This window comes from Salvelinus alpinus, chromosome 17 (genome assembly GCF_045679555.1).
Source record: "Salvelinus alpinus chromosome 17, SLU_Salpinus.1, whole genome shotgun sequence".
NCBI classification, from domain to species: Eukaryota; Metazoa; Chordata; class Actinopteri; order Salmoniformes; family Salmonidae; genus Salvelinus; species Salvelinus alpinus.
In genome coordinates this window covers 28,275,917-28,295,727 of record NC_092102.1, presented here as the reverse complement: position 1 = coordinate 28,295,727, position 19,811 = coordinate 28,275,917, and the positions used below count along the sequence as shown (strand labels likewise).

Here is a 19,811-nt window from a genome sequence, read left to right as displayed (position 1 = left end):
AAGTTCAAGATGACGGTCAATCACCCTCGGTCTGGGGCTCCATGCAAGATTTCACCTCGTGGGGCATCAATGATCATGAGGAAGGTGAGGGATCAGCCCAGAACTACACGGCAGGACCTGGTCAATGACCTGAAGAGAGCTGGGACCACAGTCTCAAAGAAAACCATTAGTAACACACTACGCCGTCATGGATTAAAATCCTGCAGCGCACGCAAGGTCCCCCTGCTTAAGCCAGTGCATGTCCAGGCCTGTCTGAAGTTTGCCAATGACCATCTGGATGATCCAGAGGAGGAATGGGAGAAGGTCATGTGGTCTGATGAGACAAAAATAGAGCTTTTTGGTCTAAACTCCACTCGCCGTGTTTGGAGGAAGAAGAAGTATGAGTACAACCCCAAGAACACCATCCCAACCGTGAAGCATGGAGGTGGAAACATCATTCTTTGGGGATGCTTTTCTGCAAAGGGGACAGGACGACTGCACCGTATTGAGGGGAGGATGGATGGGGCCATGTATCGCGAGATCTTGGCCAACAACCTCCTTCCCTCAGTAAGAGCATTGAAGATGGGTCGTGGCTGGGTCTTCCAGCATGACAACGACACGAAGCACACAGCCATGGCAACTAAGGAGTGGCTCCGTAAGAAGCATCTCAAGGTCCTGGAGTGGCCTAGCCAGTCTCCAGACCTGAACCCAATAGAAAATCTTTGGAGGGAGCTGAAAGTCCGTATTGCCCAGCGACAGCCCCGAAACCTGAAGGATCTGGAGAAGATCTGTAGGGAGGAGTGGGCCAAAATCCCTGCTGCAGTGTGTGCAAACCTAGTCAAGAACTACAGGAAACGTATGATCTCTGTAATTGCAAACAAAGGTTTCTGTACCAAATATTAAGTTCTGCTTTTCTGATGTATCAAATACTTATGTCATGCAATAAAATGCAAATTAATTACTTAAAAATCATACAATGTGATTTTCTGGATTTTTGTTTTAGATTCCGTCTCTCATAGTTGAAGTGTACCTATGATAAAAATTACAGACCTCTACATGCTTTGTAAGTAGGAAAACCTGCAAAATCGGCAGTGTATCAAATACTTGTTCTCCCCACTGTATGTGTGACCAATACTTGGATGAACTGGAGTCATAAAAATAGCCATTTACATTAAAACAAAATGTAGAATCGTTCTTGTTTGGGACAATCTGTTGACTGCATTTGACCTATAAGAACATCATGCAAATTTATAGTGAATCTAACAGCGAGGAAGAACTGCACTGCTTGAGTGACAGTGGGCAGGGCTTTGTATGTGTGGGAAGCAGCCGCAAGAAGAGGGAGAGGCGACAAACGGAGTAAACAAAATATTGCATGCGATACGATCTTTCAATATGGATATTGCACATGTCAATATTGCAATTTTGATGTGAATTTGATTCATTGTGCAGCCCTATGTCCTCCAGGCGGCCCTTTACCTTGGTGTGATAAGTCCTCCATCTCAGAGTCTGTGGTGCTGTTGGAGGAGGTATTTTTCTCGGAGTCGGAATGTGTTTGCTGTTTGTGTTTCTTCAGGTTCTCGATCAGCAACGACAACGGACGTTCCACCTGAAAGGACAGACACTTTAGACATGCTGCTTTACCCCCATAGTAAAATGCTGAACAGTACAGAATGGAGTTTTTAGTCAAATGTTGTCCACTAGAGGGAAGTGCACTCCTTCTCGTGGACAGGGCTAACTGTGTCCTTATGGTTCAGTTGAAAGCCCACCTTACATATTTTGTGTGTTTCTGAACAGCCATGTGCCCAGTGGGTGGAAAGCTTCTTCATTATCCTACTACTTACTGGGAAAGGCTCGGCTCCCTCCTGGATCACAAATCCCTCAATGACGTGGGTGAGGATCTGGGGTTTCACTATTGCCTGGGGCGGTTTGCTCTCGCCATTATGAGGGGTGCTGCCGGTCACCGTGGGCGCATTGTTCCCATTCCCCGAGGTCATGACTGGAAGCGAGCCTGCACCTGGTTGCGCATTCAGCCCCTCAGCGTCTCCCTTACCTGCTGGGAATAATAATATTCGAACGCGAGTAAATACAATTATATATTGATATGTCAAATGACTGACATCATGCAAGAGTCGGTACTGATGTATACAAAAATAAAATAGTTAAAAGTGAATGACCACTCATGTCGTTGATTAATCTGTTAACATTTTATGCAGTGGAGAATAATTTCAGCAGAATATCAGGACCACTTTGGAAATTGTTTGTTTACTTTTCTTCCCACTTAATTCTACACCTAGGCCAACAAAAAAACAATTAGTTGTATTTCATACAATGAATGTGTACTGTAACAACTAAATGATTTTATGCAAGTTGATTATCCCAAATTCGTATTGTTAATCAATAACAAAAAGCAAAGAAGAGTAAATGTGACCACATTTGAACACTAATTTAAATTGAGAAACCTGCCACAAGAAATTACAAATAGGGGATCTGATAACTGATTCAAACGCCCTGACAATGGTCAACACGGAGCGAAAGAACACCCTTTTGTTCCACTGCTCCAAACAACCTTTCCTTTCATATCCTCTCTGCCTAGGCAGCATGAAGCAAACAAATCATGTGCTCAAAAAACTCAAATATTCCGTGGAAATACGCACCCGTCACATTAGTAGAAGTTACACAAGCAATGCAATCATTCCAACGTTTTAACGTGCTTTCTTCTGTTTGTTCGGTCGCTATTACCCCTGCAGAAAATACACAGTACACTCTTTAATCCCTTTGTATGCGGGAAGTGAATAGGAAATAAAGCGCCCCCACCATTGGCCCGTGCTATTTGGAATGTGATCCAATGGCGGCGAGTATCTCAAACGGACTTCCTCTCTGATTGGTTGGATTGGCTGACTACTTTCACCTCCCACTCATTTCCAGTTTAATCTACCACATTATTTGAGAAATATAATTGGCAAAACAGAAGTGAAAGTCTATGTAAAAATACAATTTTCCTTGATTTAGAGACAAATCATTGGAATGGGAAATGTTGAAATATGGATTTTCTCAACTTTTGAGCTATGGCCCTAGAGTTAGGGCCTCTAATGTTTTCATATCTTATCATTATATAAAAAAATGACATAAATGGTAAAGACAATGTTCATTGTATGTCAGACAAGCAGACATGCTGGCCCTTGAGAATTAGTCCAAGGCACCACTGGTCTTGCTAGATCAAGGCTATAATATGGACCACCTAATAATACCACTTAGAGGAGGAGTGCCCTGATCACATGGTGTTCTAACTCAAAGCAGCCAAGTGGCACTGTTGGACACTTCAGTATATGCTGAGTAACAGCCTCCTGGCCTCTTGAAAGTACTGTATATCACAGGAGGTTGGTGGCAAGTTTTGGGGAGGACAGGGTTGTGGTAATGGCTGGGGCAGTATAGGTGAAATGGTATCAAATACATGAAACATGGTTTCCATGTGTTTGATGCCATTCCATTTGCTCCGTTCCAGTCATTATTTTGAGCCATCCTCCCCTCAGAAGCCTCCACTGCTGTATATTATTCATGTTTGAATGTGGATGGGCCTTGCGCGTATACACCTGCCAGACATTACAAGTGCTCCTTTCTTCCCCCTAGCCCATGGGGAGAATGACAAAGCCCGGCCCCTCTCCCCTAATTATGGCTAAAGCTGTCGCGTTCCCCCAAGTGGCAGGGCAGAACAATGGACTTTGGGGCGTGACAGATTTAGTCTTCCGCTTGAGGGGAGTGCTGGAGTGGGGATGGCCATTGTGCCTGGGCTGCCTAGGCCTACAGACGGAGTGAGTCTGAGGGAGGGAGGGAGGGAGTGTGAACCCCTCTCTGCCATGTGGGTGGACCTTCACATTACTGTATCAAATTGAACAGCGTCAGGGCTTCTGGTCGTCCATAAGTCCAATGACTTTGAGATGCAACCTTATGTGAAATATAAAATATACAGTAATATCTACCTCCAGTGTGTGTGGTGTGGCTGCTGGGGTCCGATGGGTATTGCTCAGTAGTGATGACCTCAAGAGTACAAGGGGCTGTTGGCTGCTGTACGAGGGAAGTGAAACTGTTCTCCGTGACTACCTCAGATGTGGGCAGCTCCTTGCTGGCACTGTCCTGAACCAGCTGAGAGTCCGGGGCAGAAGCTGTTGGCTGGATTTGGAGGTTGACTGCAGCCAGCTTCCCTAGCTTAGCATTGGGCAGAGGGGCAGCCTGGGTCTGGCACATTGTATGTAAGGATCTGGGAGCTGATAGTGGAGATAGTGGCCTGCTGGCTGGGAACAGGAGCATAAACAGGGGATTTGGACAACACAGGGACAGGGCCCTGCTTGTGCTGGTGCTGGATAAACAGGGCCTGTAGCATCTGGGCTTGAGAGTGGCTGTGGATGGAGGATGTGTACAGCACTAGGGCCTGGCCCCTCAGAGGAAGCTGCTGGGTCTGGTGATGCTGGAACAAACTGCTGCTGTTTATGCTGCTGCAGGATCTGGTGTGTCTGGATTTATGTGTACTCTGTAAAAACAACACAAATCAACATTAGTCTTTGCTTTAAACTAAGAAATGTCAGGTTTCTTTCACAAAACGAACAATAAACTACAAACAGTCCTTGTACACAATTATAAGTTGAGCACATTGAGTTAGGATTTGGCCTCAAGTGTGTATGCCTATAAAGCCCCAGGTATATTGTACGATGGTTACCACAACAATAACTTCCCAAACAGACAGACACCCCAGGGCATGTTAAGTCTTGGCTTTAGTCGGTGAAGCCTGGACTGAGGCTTCTGCTCATAGAAACTGTTGTCTGTAGCTTGTGAGGTGTGGAAACACTTTGTTGCTTTTATGAATTTTGTTTGCTGCTTTTTGTTCTATGTTGCTCTGTCTGTATGATATGTCTTGCTTGTCCTATGTTGCTCTGCTTGTGCTCACTGCTCAATGCTTGTCTATATTGTAATTGTTTTTAATAACCTGCCCAGGGACTGCGGTTGAAAATTAGCCGGCTGCCTGAAACCGGCACTTTTACTGAAATGTTGATTAATGTGCACTGTCCCTGTAAAAATAAAATAAACTCAAACTCAAAGTGTTTATAAACCAAACAATAGAAGCCCTGAGGCCTAACACATTGTCATGGTCTATGGAACTTAACGAAAACAAACATCTGGGGATAAAGATTTAACTGCTTTTAATAAACTGATACTTCAGCTAGCAATATCCTTGTGTAGCCATCCAATGCCTTCTAACTACCCCCATCCTCGCATAGATTGCTGGGTAACGTAGTCTTCACATATGAACACATATTCCTTCCTTTAAAAAAACACATTTTCTCTCTAACTAAACATGTCACATATCAAATCTCACATTTGTTTACTCAACCTGCATAATATACCATTTTCAATAACATACATTTCTTCCTTTTTCTTTTCAAAATCGCTCTCATCATTTAAGAGCAAATAAACATTTTTATTTTTCAACTAAACACATTCTGTCCAACAATACTCTATTGGGGCTCTATTTGTTTTCACATAAATGAAAACATTAAGTCCAGGTGCTTTTTTATTTTTTAGCAATTCTCAATAAGCCTTTCTGGGGCTGCAGACAGTCCTTTTTGGTTGTTCTGCTGAAGTGCATACTGAAACAGTTGGACAGTGGTCGTTGTCACTCAGGGTTGTTCTGACTCTTTTCTCCATTGGTAAAGACACTTCAGCAGTATCCTCCTGATGATCCTCAGTCTCTTACGTGAATGGCTGAAGCCTTAGATCCACTCAGTTTCGTCTCAGTTGTGATCCATGCTCCGTTTGGATCTCATAGGATCGCAGTGCAACTTCTCTCTGCATGTGTCCTTGCTGCATTCAGGTTCCTGTAGTGATATCTCAGAGTCATACATGATCTCCAGGTTTCAGTTCAAAGAAATGTCTTGCACTGTTGTCATGTCGCTGTTTTTGTTTGTCTTTGTTTTTCACTTTGCGAGTGAAATGTGCCCCCCCCACCTGTGAGTACCTCTGGGTGTTAGCATGTCCTCATGGATGGGTAGGTTGGTTCTGATGCAACGTCCCATCAACATTTGTCCGTTCTGCAGCTGTGCGCTGCGGTAGATCAGACTTTTTACTTTTTACGATGGAAATTCTCCTTTCCATCGTGTGCCTTTTTCATCAGACCTTTGACAATTTTGACTGAACTCTCCGCTAAGCCGTTGGACCTTGGGTAGTTGGGGCTGGAGGTGTTGTGTTGGAATCCCCAGTCGTAAGCGAACGATCAGAATTAGGAACTTGAGAACTGCGGGCCATTGCATAATCCAGAATTACCAGGCTGTATTGGTGCCCTCGGATGCTCTTGGGTAGAGGTCCCACCAGGTCCATTGCGATCCTGCTGAAAGGGACTGAAATAATGGGTAGGAGAATTAAGGGGCTGATAAAGTGTGGTTTTGAAGACACCTGCTGGTACTCCAGGCAACTGCGGCAGTAATCTTCCACTGCTCTCTTCACACCTGGCCAGTAAAATCATGCCTTGATCTTGTCTAAGGTCTTCTCCACCCCTAGGTGAGGGCCAAGAAGGTGGGAGTGCGCCAACTGCAGGGCAGATTGTACAAAGGGACGGTGCACCAACTACAATGCCATACATTCGTCATTCTTCTTCATGACCTGATACAGCAATTTCTTCTTTATAGAAAAATGGGGGTAGGTGATCTGACTTACCCCCTCCATGGGCTTTCCATCCACTACGGCCACCTGCTGTAGAGCGCCGGCCAGGTTAGGATCCTCCAATTGGGCCATGCCGAACCGGCCCGCTAGAGAGGTGGGCTCTGGCACCACCTCAATGTCCATCGGGAACATGTCTTCCAGACTCGCCACACCTTCCTCCAGTCTTGCTTCACCCGAGTCACCCTCCGAGAGGGGTTCTGTTGACGCCTGGGGGTCCACTTCCTGGAATCCACACATCCGGGCATCCCTCCTTCTGGCATCCCTCCCACCTCTCCGGCTTCCTCCTCCCTTCTGGTTCCCCACGTCTCCGGACATACTGGTCCACAGTTGGCGGAACATCAGGAAATCCCTCCCAATAAGGACCGGCACAGGCAGGTTCGGGGACAACTCCCACTGGCCCTGTGTGTTGTTCCTTAGTGGTCTGTAGATGGAGGAGTGTGGTAGGGTAGTCCTTGGTCTCACCGTGTATGCACGTGATGGCCACAGTGTCAGTCAGGTTTGATCAGGGTCACCATACTCCCGGAGTCCAAAAGTGCTGTGGTGTCCTTTCCGTTGGCTCTTACCGGGGTGACAGGGGAAGAACCACTCTTCTTAGCCCAGCATGCCATCAGCAAGCCGCAGAGACTCCCGGTGGCTACCTCAGTGGCTAAGGCATCGGGACATCGCGGTTTGGACAGTTCCAGGTGCTGTGTCCCGGCTCGCTACACTTGTAGTTCTTCCTGTTGTCCAGGTTCAGGAAGGGGCGTCGTCTCGGGGAGCTGGCTGTTGTTGGGGGTCCCGGCATGGTCTTTGGCCGGGGTCCCGCCGTTGTCCTCCGCCCTTTTCCGCTCCATTGGGCGAGTGGAGGGTTCAGCCTTCCGTGGTTGTCCGCTGCGCAGGACCTCCAAAGCCACCTGTTGACCTTCCACCAGTTCCACCAGCTGATCTGCGCTCTGCGGGTTAGCTTGCTAACTTTTTAGCTTTGAACTGGATAGAGCATAGAAATGTATCTATGACCACTTTCTCAATGGGGGTGAGCGTCAGTGGTTCAGCAGTTAGCCAGCTCTTGGCCAGCCTAATTAGGGTGTAACCATACCGGCTCAGGATTTCCTTTTTCCCCTCGTAATGCATCACCTGGTCAGCCGTCAGATCCTGATAGGTCTTCTGTGCTGCGCCTGACAGGAAGGGTGCTAGCAGGCTGGCCCATTGCTCATGGGGCCATTTCTCCGTAGCCGCCATCCTCTCAAAGGCTTGGAGGTAAGCTTCGATGTCGTCAGCCTCTGTCAGCTTCAGTATAAACCTACTGGGTTTGGGACAAGAGACTACATTTACATTTACATTTAAGTCATTTAGCAGACGCTCTTATCCAGAGCGACTTACAAATTGGTGCATTCACCTTATGATATCCAGTGGAACAACCACTTTACAATAGTGCATCTAACTCTTTTAAGGGGGGGGGGGTTAGAAGGATTACTTTATCCTATCCTAGGTATTCCTTAAAGAGGTGGGGTTTCAGGTGTCTCCGGAAGGTGGTGATTGACTCCGCTGACCTGGCGTCGTGAGGGAGTTTGTTCCACCATTGGGGTGCCAGAGCAGCGAACAGTTTTGACTGGGCTGAGCGGGAACTGTACTTCCTCAGAGGTAGGGAGGCGAGCAGGCCAGAGGTGGATGAACGCAGTGCCCTTGTTTGGGTGTAGGGCCTGATCAGAGCCTGAAGGTACGGAGGTGCCGTTCCCCTCACAGCTCCGTAGGCAAGCACCATGGTCTTGTAGCGGATGCGAGCTTCAACTGGAAGCCAGTGGAGAGAGCGGAGGAGCGGGGTGACGTGAGAGAACTTGGGAAAGTTGAACACCAGACGGGCTGCGGCGTTCTGGATGAGTTGTAGGGGTTTAATGGCACAGGCAGGGAGCCCAGCCAACAGCGAGTTGCAGTAATCCAGACGGGAGATGACAAGTGCCTGGATTAGGACCTGCGCCGCTTCCTGCGTGAGGCAGGGTCGTACTCTGCGAATGTTGTAGAGCATGAACCTACAGGAACGGGTCACCGCCTTGATGTTAGTTGAGAACGACAGGGTGTTGTCCAGGATCACGCCAAGGTTCTTAGCACTCTGGGAGGAGGACACAATGGAGTTGTCAACCGTGATGGCGAGATCATGGAACGGGCAGTCCTTCCCCGGGAGGAAGAGCAGCTCCGTCTTGCCGAGGTTCAGCTTGAGGTGGTGATCCGTCATCCACACTGATATGTCTGCCAGACATGCAGAGATGCGATTCACCACCTGGTTATCAGAGGGGGGAAAGGAGAAGATTAATTGTGTGTCGTCTGCATAGCAATGATAGGAGAGACCATGTGAGGATATGACAGAGCCAAGTGACTTGGTGTATAGCGAGAATAGGAGAGGGCCTAGAACAGAGCCCTGGGGGACACCAGTGGTGAGAGCACGTGGTGCGGAGACAGATTCTCGCCACGCCACCTGGTAGGAGCGACCTGTCAGGTAGGACGCAATCCAAGCGTGGGCCGCGCCGGAGATGCCCAGCTCGGAGAGGGTGGAGAGGAGGATCTGATGGTTCACAGTATCAAAGGCAGCCGATAGGTCTAGAAGGATGAGAGCAGAGGAGAGAGAGTTAGCTTTAGCAGTGCGGAGCGCCTCCGTGACACAGAGAAGAGCAGTCTCAGTTGAATGACTAGTCTTGAAACCTGACTGATTTGGATCAAGAAGGTCATTCTGAGAGAGATAGCAGGAGAGCTGGCCAAGGACGGCACGTTCAAGAGTTTTGGAGAGAAAAGAAAGAAGGGATACTGGTCTGTAGTTGTTGACATCGGAGGGATCGAGTGTAGGTTTTTTCAGAAGGGGTGCAACTCTCGCTCTCTTGAAGACGGAAGGGACGTAGCCAGCGGTCAAGGATGAGTTGATGAGCGAGGTGAGGTAAGGGAGAAGGTCTCCGGAAATGGTCTGGAGAAGAGAGGAGGGGATAGGGTCAAGCGGGCAGGTTGTTGGGCGGCCGGCCGTCACAAGACGCGAGATTTCATCTGGAGAGAGAGGGGAGAAAGAGGTCAAAGCACAGGGTAGGGCAGTGTGAGCAGAACCAGCGGTGTCGTTTGACTTAGCAAACGAGGATCGGATGTCGTCGACCTTCTTTTCAAAATGGTTGACGAAGTCATCAGCAGAGAGGGAGGAGGGGGGAGGAGGGGGAGGAGGATTCAGGAGGGAGGAGAAGGTGGCAAAGAGCTTCCTAGGGTTAGAGGCAGATGCTTGGAATTTAGAGTGGTAGAAATTGGCTTTAGCAGCAGAGACAGAAGAGGAGAATGTAGAGAGGAGGGAGTGAAAGGATGCCAGGTCCGCAGGGAGGCGAGTTTTCCTCCATTTCCGCTCGGCTGCCCGGAGCCCTGTTCTGTGAGCTCGCAATGAGTCGTCGAGCCACGGAGCAGGAGGGGAGGACCGAGCCGGCCTGGAGGATAGGGGACATAGAAAGTCAAAGGATGCAGAAAGGGAGGAGAGGAGGGTTGAGGAGGCAGAATCAGGAGATAGGTTGGAGAAGGTTTGAGCAGAGGGAAGAGATGATAGGATGGAAGAGGAGAGAGTAGCGGGGGAGAGAGAGCGAAGGTTGGGACGGCGCGATACCATCCGAGTAGGGGCAGTGTGGGAAGTGTTGGATGAGAGCGAGAGGGAAAAGGATACAAGGTAGTGGTCGGAGACTTGGAGGGGAGTTGCAATGAGATTAGTGGAAGAACAGCATCTAGTAAAGATGAGGTCAAGCGTATTGCCTGCCTTGTGAGTAGGGGGGGAAGGTGAGAGGGTGAGGTCAAAAGAGGAGAGGAGTGGAAAGAAGGAGGCAGAGAGGAATGAGTCAAAGGTAGACGTGGGGAGGTTAAAGTCACCCAGAACTGTGAGAGGTGAGCCATCCTCAGGAAAGGAACTTATCAGGGCGTCAAGCTCATTGATGAACTCTCCAAGGGAACCTGGAGGGCGATAAATGATAAGGATGTTAAGCTTGAAAGGGCTGGTAACTGTGACAGCATGGAATTCAAAGGAGGCGATAGACAGATGGGTCAGGGGAGAAAGAGAGAATGTCCACTTGGGAGAGATGAGGATCCCAGTGCCACCACCCCGCTGACCAGAAGCTCTCGGGGTGTGCGAGAACACGTGGGCAGACGAGGAGAGAGCAGTAGGAGTAGCAGTGTTATCAGTGGTAATCCATGTTTCCGTCAGTGCCAAGAAGTCGAGGGACTGGAGGGAAGCATAGGCTGAGATGAACTCTGCCTTGTTGGCCGCAGATCGGCAGTTCCAGAGGCTGCCTGAGACCTGGAACTCCACGTGGGTCGTGCGCGCTGGGACCACCAGGTTAGAGTAGCAGCAGACTACTGCGCCTGCAGCCATGCCAGCCTGGGCGGCTGTCAGCTGGCTGAGTTCAGCTCACAGGAGAGCGGTCTGCTGACGCTGTTCCTCCAGCAGCTACCAATGCATAGCCTGCTGCGCTAGGTTCACCTCCACCAGCTGTTTCACCAATGCTTCCATTGTGTTCCGTATCTGTTTAGTTATTGAGCTTGGTTTGCCCGCATTCTCCACCACATGTAACAGGCTCAAGGGGGGTGGGGTTTCCACATTACCAAGTTCAATAACCAAAAATGCACACAAAGCACAACTAGAACACAAATAAGCAATTTATTAGGGAGATTTGCACACTGTAGGAAAGGGGGGAATTCAGCAACCAGTGGGGGGGGGGGGGGGGGGGGTAATTACACAGCTAATTCTCTCTTCTCACACTCTCCATAACACTCTCAATCCTCTCCCAATAAGTGCAGCCCGCTTACTCTTTTATCCCCAAGCACTCCATGACTTAATGATGCACAGGCTTGCCTCGTTGGGTCAGGAAGTCCATATAAGGCACGAGGGTGGAGCCAGCTGGTTGCAAGATATCTCCCTTCAATCACCACTCCCCTCATCTCTCCCTGCCATATATTTAAAATCGAATACTTTTACTCAAGTAGAATTTTACTGGGTGACTTTCAACTTTTACTTGACGATGGGGACTTTTTCCACCACTGATCGGCTGTAGCTGAGATTCTAACATTAGCTAAATCCAACTCTTTGTTTTCGAATCCTCTTCTCTGTATTCTGTTTGAATATAGAACATCAAAAAATAGTGATGCACCAATATGACATTTTTGGCCGATACCGATATCCGATATTTTTCTTGCCAAAAAAAAAAAAAATAACCTGATACCGATAACCGATATAATTTTTTTTTTGCATCCTTTTAAGCATTCTATTACAGTTAAATAGTTAACACACTGTCATGACGTGCCCTGGGGGGAGGATCATAGCCCCCCCCTCTCTCGCTCTCTCGCTCCACAGTTTTATGACTTTACGACAGGTCATATTTTTCTTGCCAAAAAAAAAAAAAAAAACCTGATACCGATAACCGATATAATTTTTTTTTTGCATCCTTTTAAGCATTCTATTACAGTTAAATAGTTAACACACTGTCATGACGTGCCCTGGGGGGAGGATCATAGCCCCCCCCTCTCTCGCTCTCTCGCTCCACAGTTTTATGACTTTACGACAGGTCATAAATACCTGGTAGAAACTGGCATGCAGCATTGAGAGAGTCTAAGAGAACAAAGACCCTCTCTTGGCCAAACTCCTAAACCCCAAAATGGGAGAATTAAACAATATTTCTACTTTTGAGAATGGTCCGTGGACACATAGGGGACAGTTATGACGAGTGTGTTTCATTTGGTGATCTCATGAAGGACAGGAAACACACATAACTGCATCTCTTCAAGTGTACATTTCCCAGCTGTTAGGTTTACATCTAAATATTGTGAAACATATGTGATTAAACATGAAGCTATTTGTGAAAAGATGTAATGTGATGTTAACGTTCTAAATGAGAGTATGGGGTTTCATATACGGTTAACCAAATCAATGGCCACGCCCACGTGAGCGTAGACATCAGGTTGAGAGCTTCAAATTCCTTGGTGTCCACATCAACAACAAACTAGAGTTGTCCAAACACACCAAGACAGTCGTGAAGATGGCATGACAAAGCCAGGAAACTAAAAATTGTCAAAGACCCCAGCCACCCCAGTCATAGACTGTTCTCTCTACTACCGCATGGCAAGCGGTACCGGAGTGCCAAGTCTAGGACAAAAAAGCTTCTCAACAGTTTTTACCCCCAAGCCATAAGACTCCTGAACAGGTAACCATATGGTTACCCGGACTATTTGCATTGTGTGCCCCCCCCCCCCCCAACCCCTCTTTTACGCTGCTGCTACTCTCTGTTTATCTTATATGCAGTCACTAACTATACATTAATGCACATACTACCTCAATTGGTCCGACCAACCAGTGCTCCCGCACATTGGCTAACCGGGCTATCTGCATTGTGTCCCACCACCCGCCAACCCCTCTTTTTACGCTACTACTCTCTGTTCATCATATATGCATAGTCACTTTAACCCAGTCCTTCTCAAATAGTGGGGCGCGCCCCCCTGGGGGCGTGTGACCCCGGGGAACATGCTTTTTTTTTTGCCGCATGACCCCGGGGAACATGCTTTTGTTTTGCCGGAGTAGGTTTCTTTTGCACCGAACAAGAGCACACAGCACAGAGCAGGAGATATGAAGTGCAGATAACAAACCCTTAAGAGACACCATGGAAAAATATTTAACAGGGATGAAAAGAAAGGCGGAGAGACGGAGATAATGAGACAAACGTAAGTCTCCCGAAAGCTAAGACGATGAAATATGACGACGCGTACGTAGCGCTTGGCTTCTCTGTGACTACGGTGGGAGACGAGGAAAGACCGGTATGTTTACTGTGTCTAAAAATGTTGGCAGCGGACAGCCTGAAGCCAAATAAATTAAGGCGTCACTTAAAGACATTACACCCCAATCACGCTGATAAGTCGCTTGAGTTTTTTCAGCGAAAACGTGCCGAATATTGCCAACAATCGTCCCGCTTTGTGAATGCTACTTCAGTAAACCAGCGAGCACTGTTAGCATCATATAAGGTGGCTTACCAAATTGCTCAGTGCAAAAAACCACACTCCATAGCAGAGGAGCTGATACTGCCTGCAGCATTAGACATGGTCTCTGTCATGCTGGATGACGCAAGTGCTGCAAAAATAAAAACTATCCCTCTGTCCAATGACACTGTCGCCAGACGTATAAATGACATTGCTAACGATCTTAAAGAACAGCTGGTAGATAAACTCAAAGAGAAACGTTTTGCCTTACAGTTATATGAAGCAACTGACAGCAACAAAGACTGTTTGTTTATCGCTTATGTACGTTTTGACATGACAAACTCCCTGTGTGAGGATCTACTTTTTTGTAAATATGTCAGAGACAGAGCCCCAGCTGAAGAGCTATTCAAAATGCTGGGCTGCTTCCTGACTGAGAATGGGCTAAAGTGGGAGAACTGCATTGGTGTTTGCAGTGATGGTGCACAGACCATGGCAGGGATGAGAAAAGGACTTTGGGCACTCATCAAGAAGGCCTCACATAATGCTGAGTGGACACACTGTGTTATACACAGAGAAGCAATGGCATCAAGGAACCTTTCCTCTGAATTAAGTGAGGTTATGACTGACATTGTAGGTGTAGTCAATTTTATAAAGACCAGACCACTAAAAACAAGAGTCTTCTCTGCTATCTGTGAGGAGATGGGAGCTGAACATCAAGCTGTGCTGTTTCACAGTGAAGCAAGGTGGCTGTCACGAGGAAACGTCTTGTCCAGAGTTTTTGAGCTCAGAGAGCAGATAAGAATGTTTTCGGAGCAGGAGCACAAGTATGACCTCGCAGAAAAATTTAGTGATGAGAACTTCCTGGCAAAACTGGCCTACCTGAGTGACATATTTGGAAAGCTAAATTAACTAAATCTACAGCTTCAAGGGAAAGATAAACACCTCCCTCAGGTCACAGACAAGATCAGCTCTTTCACTCGAAAGCTTGCAATGTGGGGCAGGCGACTTGATGAAGGAAATACTGATTCATTCGAGAACCTGCATGAATTTGTTGACACTACTGACTATGATGCCACCTCGGTGATTCCATATATTAAGGAGCATATTTCATCACTGATGGGATTCTTTAAAAAGTACTTCCCTGAAAACAGTTCCCAATATGACTGGGTGAGAGATCCTTTCAATGCACCAGCTCCAACTGGTTTCAGGTCTGCAGAGGAGAACCAGTTCATTGATATGACGTCTGACTCCACATTGAGACTGAGGTTCACATCACAGACACTGAGTGAATTCTGGCTGAGTGTAGAGGCAGTATCCACTCTTAGAGCAGAGGGCCATGGGTATTCTTCTTCCTTTTGCAACATCTTATCTTTGTGAGACTGGCTTCTCTGCTGTTGCTGCACTGAAGACCAAGTACAGGTCCCAGCTAAACATTGAGCAGGAGCTGAGAGTTGCAGTATCATGCTTCAAACCCCGCTTCGAAAAGCTGTGCTCTGCAAAACGTGCTCATTGCAGCCATTAATCCTGACTTCCTCATTTTGATTTTAAAAAATCAGCACAAATTGTTTTATTCATTTTTGTTTTATAGGTCAAAGTGTTTCATATATTGTGCTCCTGAGTTAATGTTGCTGATCAATTTGAATTTATTATTATTTATTGATTATATTTAATTTTTCAGTATCAAATGGTCAAAAAATGTTTACAGTTTAAATAAGGATTGAATTTTTTTTTAAATTTCAGGCAAATTGATGCTCTTTAAGTCTTTTCTGTTACAGACTAAAAAACAATGTTAATAAAGTTATTCTTTGTTGTAAGTTGATCTATATTTCTTTCTTTTTTCTTTTTTTTGTTTTCTTTAATGTTAATAAGGATACAATGTTATGCAGAGGTGTACTTATAACAATTTTATAGACAAATTATACTATTTACAGTCGCGGCAGAGTTGGGAGGCGCGAAATGTTTACTCCTTCCGTAACAGAAAATAATTGAGAAGCACTGCTTTAACCATACCTACATGTACATACTACCTCAATAAGCCTGACTAACCGGTGACTGTATAAAGCCTTGCTACTCTTATTTTCAAATGTCTTTTTACTGTTGTTTTATTTCTTTACTTACCTACACACACACACACACACACACACACACACACACACACACACACACACACACACACACACACACACACACACACACACACACACACACACACACACACACACACACACACACACACACCTTTTTTTCGCACTATTGGTTAGAGCCTGTAAATAAGCATTTCACTGTAAGGTCTACACCTGTTGTATTCGGCGCAAGTGACAAATAAACTTTGATTTGATTTTATTACGGAGGCGTCATGGAACCGGCCTTTTCTACTGAAGTGTATAAAACCCACTCCTGATGAAATTCACATTAGACTAGAAAACATGTAGCTGAAGCTACGTGTGAAATGGTTTAAAACTACAAGATCGGAGACCATACAGACCATACAGTTTGGAATGGATAAACTCTGAGACTATCGATCGCTACAGAATAAGAGCAAATCTTAGACGTAAATTACTAGTCTGCAGCTAGAAATTACGTAAATCTAGAACAAGAATACCGACAACCGCCGAAGCATCTATCTATTGGAACATTTCCGATTGGTACTCTGAAGTATCCATTCCAACCACCTACAACCACGAAAGCTATTGTGACTTCTGGGAAAGTTAACCAGAGACTCTGATGAACCCTACAGGATGATCGAGGATTCCAACAGAGAAGACAACAACGAGATACAAGCGTAAATATAGATACATTGCAATTATTCTCGAATGAGCGGCCGTTCATGTGCAAAGGATTAGCATTTCAATTAATATAATTAGAGACTGTGTGCAATGAATCCATTTGTTTTTTTCCGCTCTTTCTCAGTCCCCACCCCTTTCCTTTGACTACCAAGCCGTCATATCAGCTTAACCCACTAGGGACTTTTCTATCATTGTTCGTAACCAATACCTACTGTTTGTTTGTTATGTAATTCTGTGTGATTATTTAGTTAGTTAGTAAATAAATAATTAAGCCAATTTGTATTTTGTTGATTCATTATGGAAACTAAGGTTTGTGCAGATAACCATGAATTTTCTGACGTTTGGAATGAGACTAATAGGGTAACGATTCAGAATTCATTAATAGAAGACTAATTGATCAGATATTAAAATATCTGAAGAGTTACACTCGGAAAATTATAACTTTGTAATCAACATTTTCCGTGGTGCCCCGACTTCCTAGTTAATGTTTACATGATTAGTTTAATCACGTAATAATTAAACCTAGAGAACTGATTTGATATACAGTTGAAGTCGGAAGTTTACATACACCTTAGCCAAATACATTTAAACTCAGTTTTTCACAATTCCTGACATTTAATCCTAATAAAAATTCCCTGTCTTAGGTCAGTTAGGATCACCACTCACATAATTGAATAGATCATGCTAAACGAAGTTGGAATGTTGTTATATAAAAATCAACAAAAGGCAATCATTTGTTAATTTGACAAAAATCTGTTGAAATCACACTGGATGTATTATACTTTAGAATTGCATTGGGGGCATACTTATTTCACTGTACAGCCTTACCTATGGATTTTGGATCAATGACATAGGGTATCAGTCTACTCAGTGACACCCAGAGATCATTAGCATCGTTGCTCTTATTGCGGGACTCTGAAACAACTGTGAATTGAGCCACATTTATTGTCAACCTACTCTGTATATTGAACAGTATTCCAGAGGAAAAACAATACTGCGTGGATGTTTTAAAGCCTGATAACTCTGAGGAGGACGTTGGGAAAAAAATATATTGGGTTTTGAGTAGACTGTTACCCCATTTCATTGATTCCCAATCCTTAGGTAAAGCTGTACAGTGCAATATGAATGTCAATACACACAATAGGCTGACTGGGGAGGTGATTTCACACAGTCACAGTCCCGCAATAAGAGTTACAACGCTAATATTTGCGCAAGCTTTTCACAGTTGTGTTCTGTGGGTGTCACCGAGTATACTGATACCCCATTTCATTGCTTCACATTCCAACCTTGTTTAACATTATCTAGTCTAAATATGGCATGATTCCACCAATTGTAACCTTCTGCATCACTTTCAAAGAGGTACTTTTATTTTGAAGGCAAACCGCAATTCCACTATTGTGCCTAATCCTTATTGTGGCTAGCTTCACAACACATAACCCGGTCAGGTCACTCCTCACTAGCCAGATGAAGCTAGCTGGCTGCTTATAACGTTAGCTTTGGACAACAGGGTTAAGTAGCTGCCTAGCTATTTATTTTTCATGAACTAAAGTTACATTTCAATTGGCAAACAACAAGTGGCTACCTAGCTAATACTTACTCAAAAGGATTCCTAAATCATTGCTAAGATTAGTGAAAATGACTGCAGTTTCTACTGGTCATTGTTTTCAGATTGGTTGTATTGGTGCTAGCTAGGTACCAAGCTAAAGCTAGCTAGCTACCCCAGAAGTTGTGGTCAAACAAATAATGCTTCATTACCAACGCGGTATTGTAAACACATTGTTTGTGGCCGGTGTTTGCTTGTTTGCAGACTTTTTTGTACAGCTTTGACAGTGCTACTGATAGTAGTGGTGGGGCTTGGCTTGCACATGCAAATTCAAAACACCCAACAATCTATCATATAACTGTTATTTGATGTGTCAAATTAAAAGCGAATTTAACACGTCAAATAGTGTTATTTGACATGTATCTTTTTCGATACACAAAGACCCAAATGGCGTTCCATAGTATGTCGTGAAGCTAATAGCAGTGAGCTATTACTGTAACTCCGGCAGGGCAAAATCTGAACAATAGCGCACTTGGTATCTAGTGTGTACCGGTGCTTAACCAGTCGCGAAAGCCATTACCCACGACAGAACGGTTGATTGTCAAGGGCAATGAATTCCATTATCTTGGCATTAATGGATTTTGTCTTTGTTGTCTCACTGAAATGTTCTTACTCTTTCATATGACTGCTCGACTTGTTGACTGCTCGATCCACACAGCAGACATTGTGGGCTAGGTTAGGAATACTGTGTTGCAGGTGCAGCGCAAAATTTTACGTGGCGTCATAACGTCATGTACCTACGTTATATATGTATGCATGTCAGCTTTGACATCGGTTTTTCACAACGGCGTTAAACTAGACATCGGCCGATACCGATGTTGTCATTTTTAGCTAATATCGTCCGATTCCGATATGTTCACCAATATATCGTGCATCCCTATAAAAAAATGCTCCATGGTCGAATTCGTATTGATAAGAGGAACCACTTGAAGCCATTGCGTCTGGTCAGTTCTTTCAGTTTTGCCCAAACGATTTTGTTGTTAGTGTCCGCCTCCTTTTCAAAAAGGCCCGCCTTGGGGGAGGGATGGGGGCCAGACCACGAAGCACCGCCCAACACAAGTTGTAGGCTTTCAGAGACTGGGGGAAAAATGGTCTGCTTGTATATTTAGCAATGAATCAGAATATCGCTGAAAGACGTCCAATGGCTCTATCGAACAAGGACAATCATATCTACATGCACAAAAAAGTATAGTGCAATTAGTATAACATAGAGCCTTCGCGAAATGCCATAAAGCAGGACTACATTTATTTTTAGATCTCATCCCCTCCCCCCCATCAATACACCTGAAGCCATCATCAGTGCACGAAGCCCAGACATACCTTCCTCTTGGGCAATTATGTGTGTAACACATTTCACTGTCCTACAAATAAATGCCCCAGACATGATGAAAACAAGGCCAGATTCCCCCAGAGTGAAATTCCCCTTTAAGTTCGTAACATATCGTACGAATTGGATTCATAATGTATCATACGAATTGTAGCATATCATACGTAATGGATAACAAAGTACACAATTTTACAATTTTTGTGGACCATTTTTTCCTTGTGAGCACCACTTTCAAAACAACTGGCTGAAAGTATCCAAAAGTTTGAGAGTACACCTTTAAGTGAACACCTTCAGACCAATATTCACATACCACTGTCTAGCTGCAGGCAGGCTGTTTTGCATCCAATTCAATATTGCGACTTTGGGTCCAGACCGCAGTCTACTTTTGGTTTTAAACATATCAATAAATAATAGAATCCAGCACACAATGTTCCGTACATGAACCAATTGAGCCTGTCAAAAT

General features: G+C 45.3%; 1 protein-coding gene and 1 pseudogene across 1 annotated transcript; both read right to left on the bottom strand.

Annotated features, from left to right (window-relative positions):
• The window catches only part of LOC139541851 (polyhomeotic-like protein 2), a 44,611-nt pseudogene that overhangs the window by 6,974 nt on the left and 17,826 nt on the right, over positions 1–19,811 (bottom strand).
• LOC139542685 (uncharacterized) lies at positions 7,999–10,983 on the bottom strand. Its single transcript, XM_071348431.1, has 2 exons — positions 9,464–10,983; positions 7,999–9,258 (listed from the first exon to the last, which is right to left on the bottom strand). The coding sequence occupies exon 2, from the start codon at positions 8,894–8,896 to the stop codon at positions 8,147–8,149; it is 750 nt and encodes a 249-aa protein (XP_071204532.1). The 5' UTR covers positions 8,897–9,258; positions 9,464–10,983; the 3' UTR covers positions 7,999–8,146.

Excerpts from the sequence above, each read along its gene's own strand:
- LOC139542685 (XM_071348431.1), bottom strand. The coding sequence starts at position 8,896 with ATGACGGATCACCACCTCAAGCTGAACCTCGGCAAGACGGAGCTGCTC.